The 13,183-nt window shown below is 41.9% G+C and overlaps 1 protein-coding gene and 1 long non-coding RNA gene across 4 annotated transcripts in view; both read left to right on the top strand.

Annotated features, from left to right (window-relative positions):
• The window catches only part of LOC116663669, a 36,315-nt gene extending 31,110 nt beyond the window's left edge, over window positions 1-5,205 (top strand). For all 3 annotated transcript variants that reach the window (XR_004319945.1, XR_004319944.1, XR_004319947.1), the window contains exon 4: window positions 3,513-5,205. This is a non-coding gene — a long non-coding RNA (uncharacterized LOC116663669). The remainder of the gene's footprint in view (window positions 1-3,512) is intronic.
• A 6,441-nt stretch (window positions 5,206-11,646) lies between these two features.
• SP3 (Sp3 transcription factor) overlaps window positions 11,647-13,183 on the top strand; it is a 47,101-nt gene continuing 45,564 nt past the window's right edge. The window contains exons 1-3 of the mRNA XM_032479713.1: window positions 11,647-11,785; window positions 12,398-12,531; window positions 13,040-13,165. Coding sequence (XP_032335604.1) covers window positions 11,779-11,785; window positions 12,398-12,531; window positions 13,040-13,165 — 267 coding nt within the window. The 5' untranslated portion in view covers window positions 11,647-11,778. The remainder of the gene's footprint in view (window positions 11,786-12,397; window positions 12,532-13,039; window positions 13,166-13,183) is intronic.

Here is a 13,183-nt window from a genome sequence, read left to right as displayed (position 1 = left end):
AAGCCTTTATAGCTTTATTTACTTAGCCAAATGGTGGTATATTTTTACTAAGGTTGGTGCCAGAGGAGAAGCCTCATGGCTTCAAAGGTAATTTGCACAGTGACCTCTGTCATGTTCAAAGTTTAAATAAGAATTTTTTGAATTTGAAGCAATTTGATTTTGTTCTTTGTCAAATAGTCATGTGAAAACTCTGTCTAGAATTAAAAATTCATTCTGACTCTTGGACAAATGATTTAATCCCCTTTTAAAGATTAAAATGATAGTCTGAGGAAATTAAAGTCCACAATGACTAATGTAACCACGAAAATAAGCACTGACATTTGAAGAGTTTAAAAATAAGTTAGGGCCACAAAGCCCATAACACCAGTCTAAACACGAGAAAAACATCAGACAAACCCAAATTGAGAGCAGCATTCTACAAAATACAATTACTTCTCAAAAGAGTCAAGGTCATGAGAAGCTAGGAAAGACTGAGAAACTGTCACAGGCCAGAGGACATGAAGACAGGACGACTAAACACCGTGTAGTATCCTGAGTTAGACCCTGGAACAGAAGAACATTAGTGGAAAAACTGGTGAAGTCCAAATAAAGTCTGGGATTTAGCTGGTAGTAACTCACGAATGTTGGTTTCTTAGTTTAGACGAATGCACCATGGTAATGTAAGATGTTAACTTTGTAGAGTCCTGGTTTGCCTGGGAAATGAGCTTTCTATACGCAAAATGTAGCCTGCTCATCTTTTTATTATCTTGCTGTTATTTGTTGTCACCTCCTCAAAAATGTTTCCATGATTAGTTAAACCCCTTTGTTTACAGGTCCCTATGCTATTCTTAGAGAGGTTTTCACTTTCAGTATTCTACTAGATTTTTTAAAGTGAAGATTCTACTTACTTTTCTTCTCTCCCACTAAAAAAAAAATCAAGGTATAGTTTACATACAGTAAAAAACCCTTTTCAGGCACAATTCTATGAATTTTTGACTACTAGGTTTTTTAAAATAATTGTAACTCAAATATTCTCTTCTTGATTCTTAATAGATGCTTGAATTCATCAATAAAGATAAAGGTGACTTGGAATACTTATAGACTATGTCTATACCAGTTATAATAAAGTCCTCATTAAATTAGTGTTTGTTCCCTAAATATTCCTTTTCTCCTGAATACAAGATTCAGAATTATTAAAGTTAAACTTCATGGAGGACAAGATGTTGGTAAATTTTGTAGAAAATCAATGATTGAAAGTATCAGAAAGTTATGATTTAATTTAGAGAGTCAGCATGGATTCACATCTATCTCAGTGATGTGAAATAACCTCTGGGTCTAATGACAAATATCAGCTGAGGGAAGCCATGAACCAATTACTTGGGATAAAGCACCATGAAAAGAATACTATACAAACAACTAATCTAGAAGTTAGACAAGTATGGTATAGGGATGAACTACCTAAGTAGATTACACATTGACTTTGATATCAAAGTGCAGAATAGTTTGGAATGGATGGGTTACAAAACTCCAGGGATCAATATTAGGACCAATTTTATTCATTTGATATGTCAATGACTTAGAAGAAGGAACATGCAGTAAGCTTGTTATACAAAACCAGAGGGAGGGACAGTCGATACAAAGAAGGGATGAAATGACTTGAGTAGACTAGGAACTAAGCAGATAAGTGGCTTTTTCAATTCAGGGTGGAGGAAATATGAAGTAGAAAGATTATCTCACAGTAATATGCAATCACAATGTTCAAAATAGAGTGAAAGAATGAAAACTCATTAGATGAGTAAATAAGCATGCTAGAAATAAATTAGAATAATTCAAATGCTATGAATAAGGTGGAATATTGACTATAGAATTTAAATACTGGTATTTTAAATAAAAATATTAAGTATGTTTATAATATACTAGACTAAGAAAATAACTCACTGGAATATATATATATACATACATACATATATATATATATACAATTGGAGCAAAAATAATGACACTTGCTGTCAAGGATGATAGAGCGCTTGTATTCTGGGTAGTCTATCAATACAGGAAATATCTTTTTGTTTTTAAACAACTTTATTATGGTGTAATTTCTGTGCAGTAAACTACACATATTTCAGATGAATTTTGATAGATGTGTACACCTATGAAACCACCACCACAATCAAGATAGCTAATATTTCCATCATTCCCCAAGAGGTGTAATTTTTGAATTCCTAATTTATCCCAACCCACCCCCTTTACCCCCTGGTAACCATAAGTTTGTTCTCTATGTCTTTTAGTCTGTTTCTGTTTTGTAAATAAGTTCATTTGTGTCGCTCTCTCTTTTTTTTTTTTAGATTACACATATAAGCTATATCATATAGTACTGGAAATAAATTAGGTGATCAAATATATATAAAATATAGATGTGTATCAAGTGGTATATAATAAAAACGTTTAAAGATTTCCTTACAAGTTTTTGATGATTTGTTCAGCTGACGAATACTAGTTTTGTGGCTCCTTTACAATCAGCAGGTCATGTTACTAGCAGTTTCTCTATCAAAATAAGATAGATGTATGAAACTTTAATCGTAACAGAATACAAATTCATGGCTTATTGAAATCAATGAATCATTCAGTAGATGTGTGTTGATTATCTTCTATTTGCTTAACATATAGAATTTTCTTGAACTTCTATTAAACATGTGTTTTTTGATAAAGCATAAAAAATGAGTATTTTCCTTTAATATTTGAAATTCAAATAAATTAACATTATAGCTTAAAAAAAAAGTCCCAGTGGGACAAAAGGGCTTTTTCGTTTCAAACCATACTCCTCTCCTTCCTTGAGAATCACTGCTTATAAGCCACAGAAGAAGGGTAAGACATCATGTTTGGGCACAAAAGACGTAGGATTTAAACAATGGTGACAATGCTGTCATGAATTAAGTGTAACATTCAGGGTACATACTCTAAGGGTAACAGAAAGTTAAAAGTGAAGGAATTACTAGTTGCTGGAAGCAATGGCTTTATGGAATAAGGTTAAGACTTGAACTGAAGCTTAAAGGCTTGTTAGAATTTGCATGAGCACAGAGGAGAAGGAGGAACAATCCTGGTGGTAGAATGAGTAAACGTTCAGCGGTAGGTGTGATTAAATGCAGGGCATTGAGGGGTTTTGAGAGAGACCCTTGTACATATCGTGGGGATCACTACCGGTTTTGGAGGTAAAGGTAGGTTAGTTTGGAGGCAGATGCAGAAAAGGAGCAGGAAAGTCTGGAGTACCATCTAGAACTGCAGAAGTCCAGACAGGGCAAAGCATGCTTTGATCTCTTTCAAAAGGAGCTGACTAACACTCCGTGATTTCTGAATTTGGAGGATTCTCTTTTGGCAATGCACCTAGTGGAGTTTGGACTTTGTTGATTCTCTTCCGTTTTTTCTGAATTTGTGTATGTTTATGTTTTGTCTCTTAAATGGATTATCTGCTTCTTGGAGGTGGGGGTCATGCAGTATCTTACAGAGTAGGGTTCAATAACTTTTTTTTATTTCAGTGAATGGGTAGCTGAGACAGATTCTGCAGGGAAACTTGTTAGCACCTGGTAACTGGTGGCCAGTGGGAGAAGAGGACGTGTCAAAGGCAACTTCGTGGATGGGCATCTGAGAACACGATAGCATTGCTGTCAGAGATAAGAATGTCACGAGGGAGAAGGGAGCTGGTTCTGCAGAAAGTTATGGGCTCAGCTTTGAACACTGAGTTTGAGGTGAAAGAGAGACATTCCAGAGGAACTTACAGTGCTTGAAGATACAGAACTGGGACTCAGGTGACAGGAGGTAACTAAAGAGAAGATTTGGGGTAGAATTTAAAGACAGGGCTGAGATTGCAGGAATGGTTGAACTTCCAGGGGATGAGCTTGTAAAGAAAAGCTCAGGGAATCAAAATCTGAGTTTGGAGTAATACTCACTAAATTTAGGAGCTGGAAGGAAGAAAAGAAACTCTAAACCTGCACTGTTCAGTATGGTCATCACTAGCCATATGTAGTCATCTAAATTTAAATTAATTAAAATTAAAGACAATTAAAAACTCAGTTCCTCAGTCACAATAGCCACATTTCAAGTGCTCATTAACCACACATAGTGGCTACTGTAGTGGACAGTGCAAACAGACTGTTTCCCTCGTCACAGATGGTTTTATTGGACAGCATTGCAAAGGTATAGAGAAATACTCATTTGAGAGATAAACTAGAGAGCAGATGACCTTTCAAGGGAGGAGAGAGTTTAAGGAGGAAATGTTTATAGTGTCAAATGCTGAAAAAGAATGAAAATCGTGGTGGGGCAATCTGTGGATTGGCAATAAGGAAGTCACTGGAGACCTTTAAGATAGCAATTGCAAGGAGCGTGGTAGGGGTGGAAACCAGGTGAAGCATTAAATTAGGAAGGCAGTAGGTAGAGAGCAGATTATTGAGACCTTGGACAAGGAAAGGAAAGAAAGAAGGTCATAGAGAAAACTGCAGTCACATGGGTTTGTTTTGTTTTGTTTTGTTTTGTTTTGTTTTGTTTGTTTTTTAAGATGGGAGACTTGTTCGTGTTTGAGAATGGACAGAGGCCTGTGAAGATGGTAAGGGCTTTGTCTGGGAAAAACTTCCTGTTTCTCCCTTTACTCTCACACTCACAATCCTCAGAACACTTCAGTTCTACTCACCAATTGTGTGCATTTATTCCCTACACCAACTGATTCTCTAGCATCAGCTGGGTGTCCTACAATTCAGTTCTGACACTATACACCTATTATCTCACAGGTTAAAGGCTCAGCCTCACGAGCCCGTCCCCATTTCAGACACCAATCCCAAGTCCTAGGTTGTTCCCAGGTTCCCAGTACTTCTGACTGACTGGCTATAATTCGGGGTTCCCGCAACATCCTTCTTGGGTTTGATAGTTTGCTCGAATGTCTCACAGAACTCAAGGGAACACATTTACCAGTTCACCATAACAGATGCAGATGAACATACAGACGAAGAGATACATAGGGCGAGGTCTGGGGGAGGGGTAAGGAGCTTCCATGCCACCTCCTGGCATGCCACCTTCCTAGCAGCTGGCAGCCTGGAAACTATCTGAACTCTGTATGTTAGGGATTTTAATGGAGACTTCATCATGTAGACAGGACTGTTTACTGACTCATTTTGCAGCCCCGCTCTGGAGGATAGGGAGTGGGGCTGAAAGTTATAAGCTGCTTTCAAAAAAATTTTTTTTTACATTGATATATAGTTGATTTACAATGTTGTAGTCTTCTGGCGTACAGCAGAGTGATTCAGTTTATATTTGTGTGTGTGTGTATTCCTTTTTATATTCTTTTTCATTGTAGGTTATTACAAGATACTGAATACAGTTCCCTGTGCTACATGGTAGGACCTTGTTGTTTATTCCAAGCTTCTAATCATGGCTTGGTCTTTCTAATGACCAGCTCACATCCAGAAGTCCACCCAAAGTCACCTCATTGGAACAGAAGATACTCCTATCATCCAGGAAATTCCAAGGGATTTAGGAGCTCTGTGTCAAGATCCAGGGTCAAAGACCAAATATTTGAACAAAAGACGTACCTAGTGTTCTTATCACTTAGGAAATCACAAGAGTTTTAGGAGCTCTGTGCCAGGAACAGGGGTGGGGGCTGCTGGAGGGATGGAAGTGGGAGGCGGAGAGCAGGAGATGTATTTCGTTATTTCACAAGTTCCCAAATCCCTGCCTTGCATTTGCTTCTCTTTTTAGATATGGGTTCAAGTTTACAACAGTTTGTTGGATATCTCCTGAATATCCTGTTAGCCCCTCCAACTCAACACATCTAAAACCAGACTCAAGATTGTCCATCCCATATCCATTCCCATTTTTTATATTCCTTATTCCAGCTCATCTTTCCAGTTACTAAAGCTGGAAAACTTAGTCATATGTGAATCATCCTCTCTCTCCCCTCCACAGCTCAGTCAGTCAGCTGTCTGGGCATGCTTATTTTACTTCCTCTGCCATGGACTCATTTATTAATTTATTCTTTTTGTTTGCTTAAAATAATAATCATGAAAATATTTCAGGCAAACAAGGTAGTAATAGAGAACAGTATCATAATGAGAATATACTCAGCCTAGTTTAAGTAAACTTGCCAATACAAAGCCCTGAGGAAATCCATTCAGATCCCATCCTACTCTCCATACCAAAGGAAATCACCATGTAAAATTTAGCATGTATCATTCCCATGCAAGATTTGTTGTTTTACTCCACATGTATGTAGCCACATATAGGATATAAGTTGGCATGTTTTTAAACTTTATATAAACTATGGTATAATGTTTATCCTGCTATAACTTTTTTCAATCATTATTTTTGAGATTTATCCATGATGAATCATCTCTTTTATTTTAAATGTTATTTAATGAAAATACCACAATTTATTAACCATTGTGCATTATACTGTATATAATGTGTGTGCATATATAGACACACATTTGTATATATAATAAATATATGTATATGTGTGCACAGTTGCTTTTATTATTTTACTCCACCTCTTGAGTTGAAATGGAGGTATGACATGGTGCAGCTTATTTACTTATTTTCCAACTGGAAAAATTCTATTCCTCAAGGCAGGTAAAAACTGTTTTCAATAGTTTCTACAGTTCTATCCAACTTTCTCTCTGCCACTTCATTCTTTAGTTTTTCCCATTTCTCTTACCTCCTCTAAGTAGGCTTGCGTATAGTTAGCTCTTTTGAGAATAGTTGATAGATGTCTGGTTTATAGGACTAAAGCATAGAAAAAAAATTCCATTATAAGAAAGAGATTTAATCATGAAATAAAGTATGAATACACTTCAGGCTGAAGGTTATTATTGCTCATCATTTAAAGACACTATACCTTAATGGCATCAAGTTATTTATTTTTAAGAAAAGTATTACTGAAGTATATTTTTAAGTATTATTTATAAGTAAAGCTACTTATAAGTTTGCTAATTTACAGCCAAGAAAATTTCTGGCATTCTGTATTATTCTAAGAAAGATAATTAACAAGATACTTTCTAGCATTCTATATTCTTCTAAGATTATTAACAAGGTAGAAATGCGTAATCCATTTTTTCACAGAAAATTGCAACAACTCAGAAGTAAGTCAGAGGACTAAGCTTACTGGACTGACATGAAGATGACTTCAGAAGTGTACCGGATACTTTGAAAATTTAGAATAGCCTGGATAAAGAGAACAGGATTCCTTGAATTATAAAAACATCAGTCCTTTTATACCATGGTGATATCATTGGTGTGGAGCTTGAAAGAAAATGAGGTCTAACTCATTTGGGAAAGGTGATCTTGAAAGAGGTGTGAACTAATATAAGGTCAAAGAAATTTTATCATACAACATTTATTGATTACTTCTAATTTTTTAAACGCATCATTCATTTTTCCACAAGATAATTGTCTTGACAATCTTTCTGCTTAATTAAATATTCACATGTTCGTTATTGATTAGAACATTCAAAATAAATAACCCCAACACAAGCAGCTCGTATTCTAAGAAGACTTGCTTTAAAAATAGTCTTCCTTATAGATACATATTTTATCCATGTTATTGTGTTTCCTTTCTCTTTATTTTTTACATAAAGGTTAGGTGAATCTTTTAAACTGATCATTCAAGACTTGATATGCTGATTGGTGAGACTGATATGTGGGTTTGAAGCCTGATTCTGCCATTTATTTGAAAATGACAGTGTGCAAGTCTCATAACCCTGCTAGCCTCAGTTTCCTCATCCATAAAAGGATGAACCTATGATACCTCCTAGGGCTGTGAGGATTAAAGGTGCAAATGAGTTGGCACGTAGCAAAAGCTCAAAGATGTTACTTCTCCCCTTTGATAGATTAAGTAAAAGTAAGACAAGAGACGTGGCTTTTGAGGTATATTTTTGAGAGCAGGGAAGATATGAAACACGAAGGGGGTTAAGTATACCTAGTCAATGTCAACTAAAATGCTTCTGAAATATGACAGTGATTATGTAAGTAGAACAAGCTTGAAGAGATTTGAAATCCAGTGTGCACAGCTTAAAGAGATTCAGAGGTAGGTAAAAAGGAGGGTCACAGTCATAGAAACAAAGGTTATGTTAAATAGACAATGATTTAGGTGGAACTATACAAAATTGCCACCTTTTTAGATATAAAATGGTTGAATATTGGCAATTTTATGTTGTTCACTTAACAGATGTTCAGGAGGGAAGAAAGGCAGCGGGGACTGTGAAGGAAAGAGCAAAGCCCCTCAGGTGGGGTGCAGTTAACCAGGGCTGTCACTGGTTTTCCTACAGAATGGTTAGGCTCTTGCAGCTGTGAATCAAACATTATTTAGTGGCCTCTTCTCTTTGTAGCAAAAAAGGTGATTGAAGATGGGTGAAAAAGTTCATGCCACTGGGTCTATTGGAATCTTTGAGGCCCTTTGACATTTACCACAGTTTCCAAAGGATTTAAGAGAACTTACAAAACATACAAAATAACAAATACAAAAACAAAGGAAATTGAGAAAAAGGGAAAATAAAGTGACATCCAGATCTCCTGCTGTGATGTAAACAGTGGTCAGCATAGAGCTTCCTCAAATCATGTTTGGAAAGGAGAAAGTATAAATAATACCCAGCAGAGTGCTTCCCTTCCTGATACACAACTGCAATTTCTGGGTTCCTATGTAATGTAGCAGTAGGCGCCATTGAGAGGCTGTCTCCTACCAAGAAAACAAGTATCTTTTAATTAAAATAAACTATGTCAAGATTTGACTACAGTACTGGAATAGCTAAGAAATGGTGTTCTTTCCAGAGACTATCTTCATCTCCAGCCTTAAGACATTCCATGATAATAACTCTTTTCAGTGCGGTCTGAGCGGGTCCTCTGAATCTAATTATGCAGTAGTGATACTTTTGGTATATGCATCTCTTAAAAGCACTGCATTAAAAGCAGAGTAGTTAGATCTGTTAGGTTACTTTTTCCTTTCAAAAGATTAGATGACTTGTTTTTGCATCTTTTCAGAATGGACTGTGGACCAACAAAGTTTCAATATGATTTTTTCATTTCATTTTTCAGTTGGTATCAATGAGGAATTGAATTCCTGTGGCCAAGAACTTTGCTCTCTCTGGGTTGCTGGACTAAGACTTTGTACAAGGGGCATGGATATAGTATGCTTAGACCCATAAAACACATCCCCACTCCTAGAAAAACACCTAAAAATATCAGAAATATCTCTTCTAGGGAAAGAGCTATCCTCACTCCAATACATCCATGTAAGTAGAGTGACAATACTGTGACTTCCCTTCCTTGCTCCCACTCCACTTGTTTTCATTTGTCCTTCCCTTCAAGTCTCCTATCCCTCTGTTTCTTTTTTTTCCCTCCAAAAATCAGCTTCTTCTATGACACTTCAGCTTTCCTTTAGAATTTCAGGGTAAAATAGTACAGGCTTTATACTATTTATGTTTTTTTTAATTTTATTTTTTATTGAAGTGCAGTTGATTTACAACGTTAGTTTCAGGTATACAGCAAAGTGATTCAGTTATATGTATAAATACATATATATTTTCTTTTCAGATTCTTTTCCATTATAGGTTATTAGAAGAAACTGAATATTGTTCCCTGTGCTATATAGCAGGCCGTTGTTGTTTACCCCCTGTTTTATATATAGTAATGTATATTTGTTAATCTCAAAATCCTAATTTATCCCTCCCCCACCCTTTACCCTTTGGTAACTATAGTTTGTTTTCTATGTCCATGAGTCTATTTTTGGTTTGTAAATAGAATTTGTATCATTTTTTTCATTCCACATATAAATGATATCATATATTTGTCTTTGTGTGTCTGCCTTATTTCACTTAATATGACAATCTCTAGGTTCATCCATGTTGCTGCAGATGGCATGATTTCATTTGTTTTAATGGCTGAGTAATATTTATGTGTGTGTGTGTGTGTGTGTTTGTCTGTCTGTCTGTGTGTATGTATATCTCACATCTTTATCCAGTCATCTGTCGGTGGACATATACTACTTTTTAAAGTGATTCGTTACTTATACATGAGACCAAAAGGTCTATTAAAAGAAATCAACTCCATTCTTGGATTCAGAATTTAAAGTCTTGTTTTTGCATGTTGGTGGTTTTTAGGTCATTTCTCTAGTTCTATCTTTTGTACAGTTAAGTATCCAGTCACCGTATGTTTCTGATCCTATGAGTACAGGACAAAAATATAAGAACAGAGATGCAAACTCTGTCTCTCCTAAATGGATTAAGAATTCTTTTCAGTTAGCGCACACAAAATCTAATTCAAGTGCTTAGACTTTACAACTCCAGCCCCGGGGCACAACTTTGTCAAACAATCACAATTAATTGGAACACTAATTCTTGTTGGAGTCAGATTTCTAACAAAAAGAATACTAAGGACAGCATTTTCATCTCTTGAACTTAACCTCCTTCTTGGCAATTAGATCTGAAGGTAATAGGCAGAGATGTCTCTTAGTTGGCAACACACGCACACGTACACAAAACTTGAGCATTTTCCCTTCCCAGGATGACAGCAAGGCATTAAGGATGCCAAAGAAGGAGTGTTAACCTAATCTAGTAAGTGATATGAGACATTAAATTAAAATATAACCAGATGTTCCAAGAAAATAATTCGCTGCAATTCTGTTTTTAAAAATGTTGGCAACTGCTGTTGATGGGCTTTTTCGGATGTTCCACTTGTTATCAAGACAATTAAAAAGCAGGGAATAATATGTTTGTGCAGCGTAACGACTATGTGACAATTTTTTTTTAAAAAAAGATTCTGTCCCTTTGAATATACACATTGCGTATTAGATGAAATATACTTTAAGTGCTTGTTTTGGTGCCAGTGGCCAGAATGAAAGCTCTTCTATCTGTAAGGTGAATTGAGATTTCTTCCCTGTTTTAAACGCCTGCTTCCAGGGTACGTAAAAGTGGGAGACGGTTTGGAAACCAGGGGCTAAGGGGGATGGGAATGAGATGGCTCTGACTGTGAATCTAAGAGCTGAATGTGTATGAGAGAAAATCCTCCTCCAGCCTCGGAGGGGGTGTCTCCCCCAATACCAGCTCCCTCCCCCCCGGGCTCGCGGGGCGGGCCTGGTTTGCTCAGTAGCAGCAGCGGCCGCAGAAGCAGCCCCAGGGCTGAGCGGCTGCGGCCTTCTGGCAGCGAAGGGAAGCGACGGCTCCGAGAGCGCGAGGCCCTGGGGAGATCCGGCTGCCGCCGGGATGGAGGAAGCGTCGAGTGGAGCCCGAGCCTCCGGGGACGGATTTCCTCCCCAGCTCAGCTCTCCTACGGCTGGCCGGGGCCTGCTCCAACCACCTGCGAGGTGGAAGAGGCCGGCGCCTCAGCCTGGCAGCGGCAGCCGGCGATCGAGGCGCGCACAGCGGAGTAACAGGCGAGCCGTAGCCGCTCTCGGGAACCTACGCCGCCACGGCCGCTCATTGTCTCTCCTCTTCCACCCGGGGGGCAAACAGGAAGCGCGCCTCCTGGTCGAGTGACGGACCGGCGTCCGGGCCAATGAGCACTGCCTATGGAGAGCGTGGTGGCGAATTACCACGGAGAAGAGGGGCGGAACTTCCGGCCGGACTGTCACCCTCTTCCCCCCTTTTGGGCTGGAGGCTCCACCTTTTGTGTTTCCCGCACAGTCAATCAAAATAGGAAAAAAAAATCCCCGGACCGCTCCGGCCGTGTCCGCCGCCGCTTCCCGCATCCTCTCCCGCCGCCGCCGCCTTCGCTCCTCACCATGTGTAAGGCGGCGGGGAGCCCCGCCTGAGGTGCCCTAAACACACTATGACCGGTACGTAAAGCCGAGAGAGAGCAACCCTTGCTGCTGCCTCTGCCGCCGACTACAGCCAGCCCCGGGCCGCCGCCGCCGGCTCCGGGCCCCCTGTATGAGACCGAGTGTCTGTGAGAGGCAGAAAGCCGCACTCCCTTCCGCCTCCCTCCCCTCCCCGCCAGCTACCGTCCACCCCTGAAGCCCCAGCAACGCCGTGTCCCCGCTGGGCCCGGGGCTGGCGGCCCGGTCCACCGGGAGCGCATCCCCCTGTGTGCGGGCGCGGGCGGCGGGCGGGCGTGTGAGTGACTGACGGTGCGAGAGGAGCGAGCGCGAGTGAGAGCGAGCGGCGCGAAGGGAAAGGGGAGGAGAGGAGAGGGGGCAGGGGCAGCGCGGGGAGGAGGAGGAGGAGGGAAAGAGGAGGAGGAGGAGGGTTACAGGCAGCGGCGGGCGGGGGCAGCAGCAGGAGGGGAGGAGGGAGCCGCCGCCGCCGCCGCCGCCGCCGGGGGGCGGGTGGGGGAGGGGAAGGGGACTCGGTCCGGGCTTTCGGAGTAATTTCGCCTCGGCCCGCGGGCCCCCTCCCTCTCCTCCACCCGCCTTCCTCCCCACCCCCACCCCCCCGCGCTGTGCCTGCAGCTCCCGAAAAGCCCGTGAAACAAGAGGAAATGGCTGCCTTGGACGTGGACAGCGGCGGCGGCGGCGGCCACGGCGAGTATCTGCAGCAGCAGCAGCAGCACGGAAACGGCGCGGTGGCGGCGGCGGCGGCCCAGGTGAGGAGCGGCTTAGCCCCGGCCCGGCTCCCCCCTCGCGCCGCTTTCTCCTCCCCTCGCCTCTCCCCTCCCTCCGCGCCTCTCTCCTCCCCTCCCCCCGCCCCGGGAGCTGCCCGCCCGAGGCGCCAACGCTCCGACCCCGCCCGCGCTCCCCCGCCCGACGCCTTTTTGTGTGAGTGTGAGTGAGTGAGTGTGTGTGTCTGTGTGTGTGTCTGTGTGTGTGTGTGTGTGTGTGTGTGATCCAGAAAGTGTTGCCCTCCCGGGGGTGGGTTCCGGGCGGAAGGTGGAGGCCCGGCGCGCAACCCGCCGCCCGCCTTCCTGCGGACGGTGGAGCCGGTGTGCTTGCGAGCGGGAGGACGCGAGGAGGAGGAGGAGGAGAGCGCGGGCTGGCGCTCGCCCGGGCGCAGCCGGCGAGGCCCGAGTCGCACTTCCTGTGCGAGCGGCGGCTCGGCCCTAACCGCCACCCCCTCCCCCTGTCTCCCTCTCTGAACCCGCCCATCGGGGGTAGGACACTCAGCCGTCACCGCTCGCTCTGCTGGCCGCTACCTGCAGCAAGATAGGGCCGCCATCGCCGGGCGACGACGAGGAGGAGGCGGCCGCCGCAGCCGGGGCCCCCGCCGCCGCTGCCGGAGCGGTAAGTCTCGCGCGCGCG

This window comes from Camelus ferus, chromosome 5 (genome assembly GCF_009834535.1).
Source record: "Camelus ferus isolate YT-003-E chromosome 5, BCGSAC_Cfer_1.0, whole genome shotgun sequence".
NCBI classification, from domain to species: Eukaryota; Metazoa; Chordata; class Mammalia; order Artiodactyla; family Camelidae; genus Camelus; species Camelus ferus.
The sequence above is the reverse complement of the archived record's forward strand: the minus strand, read 5'-3'. Positions and strand labels throughout refer to the sequence as shown.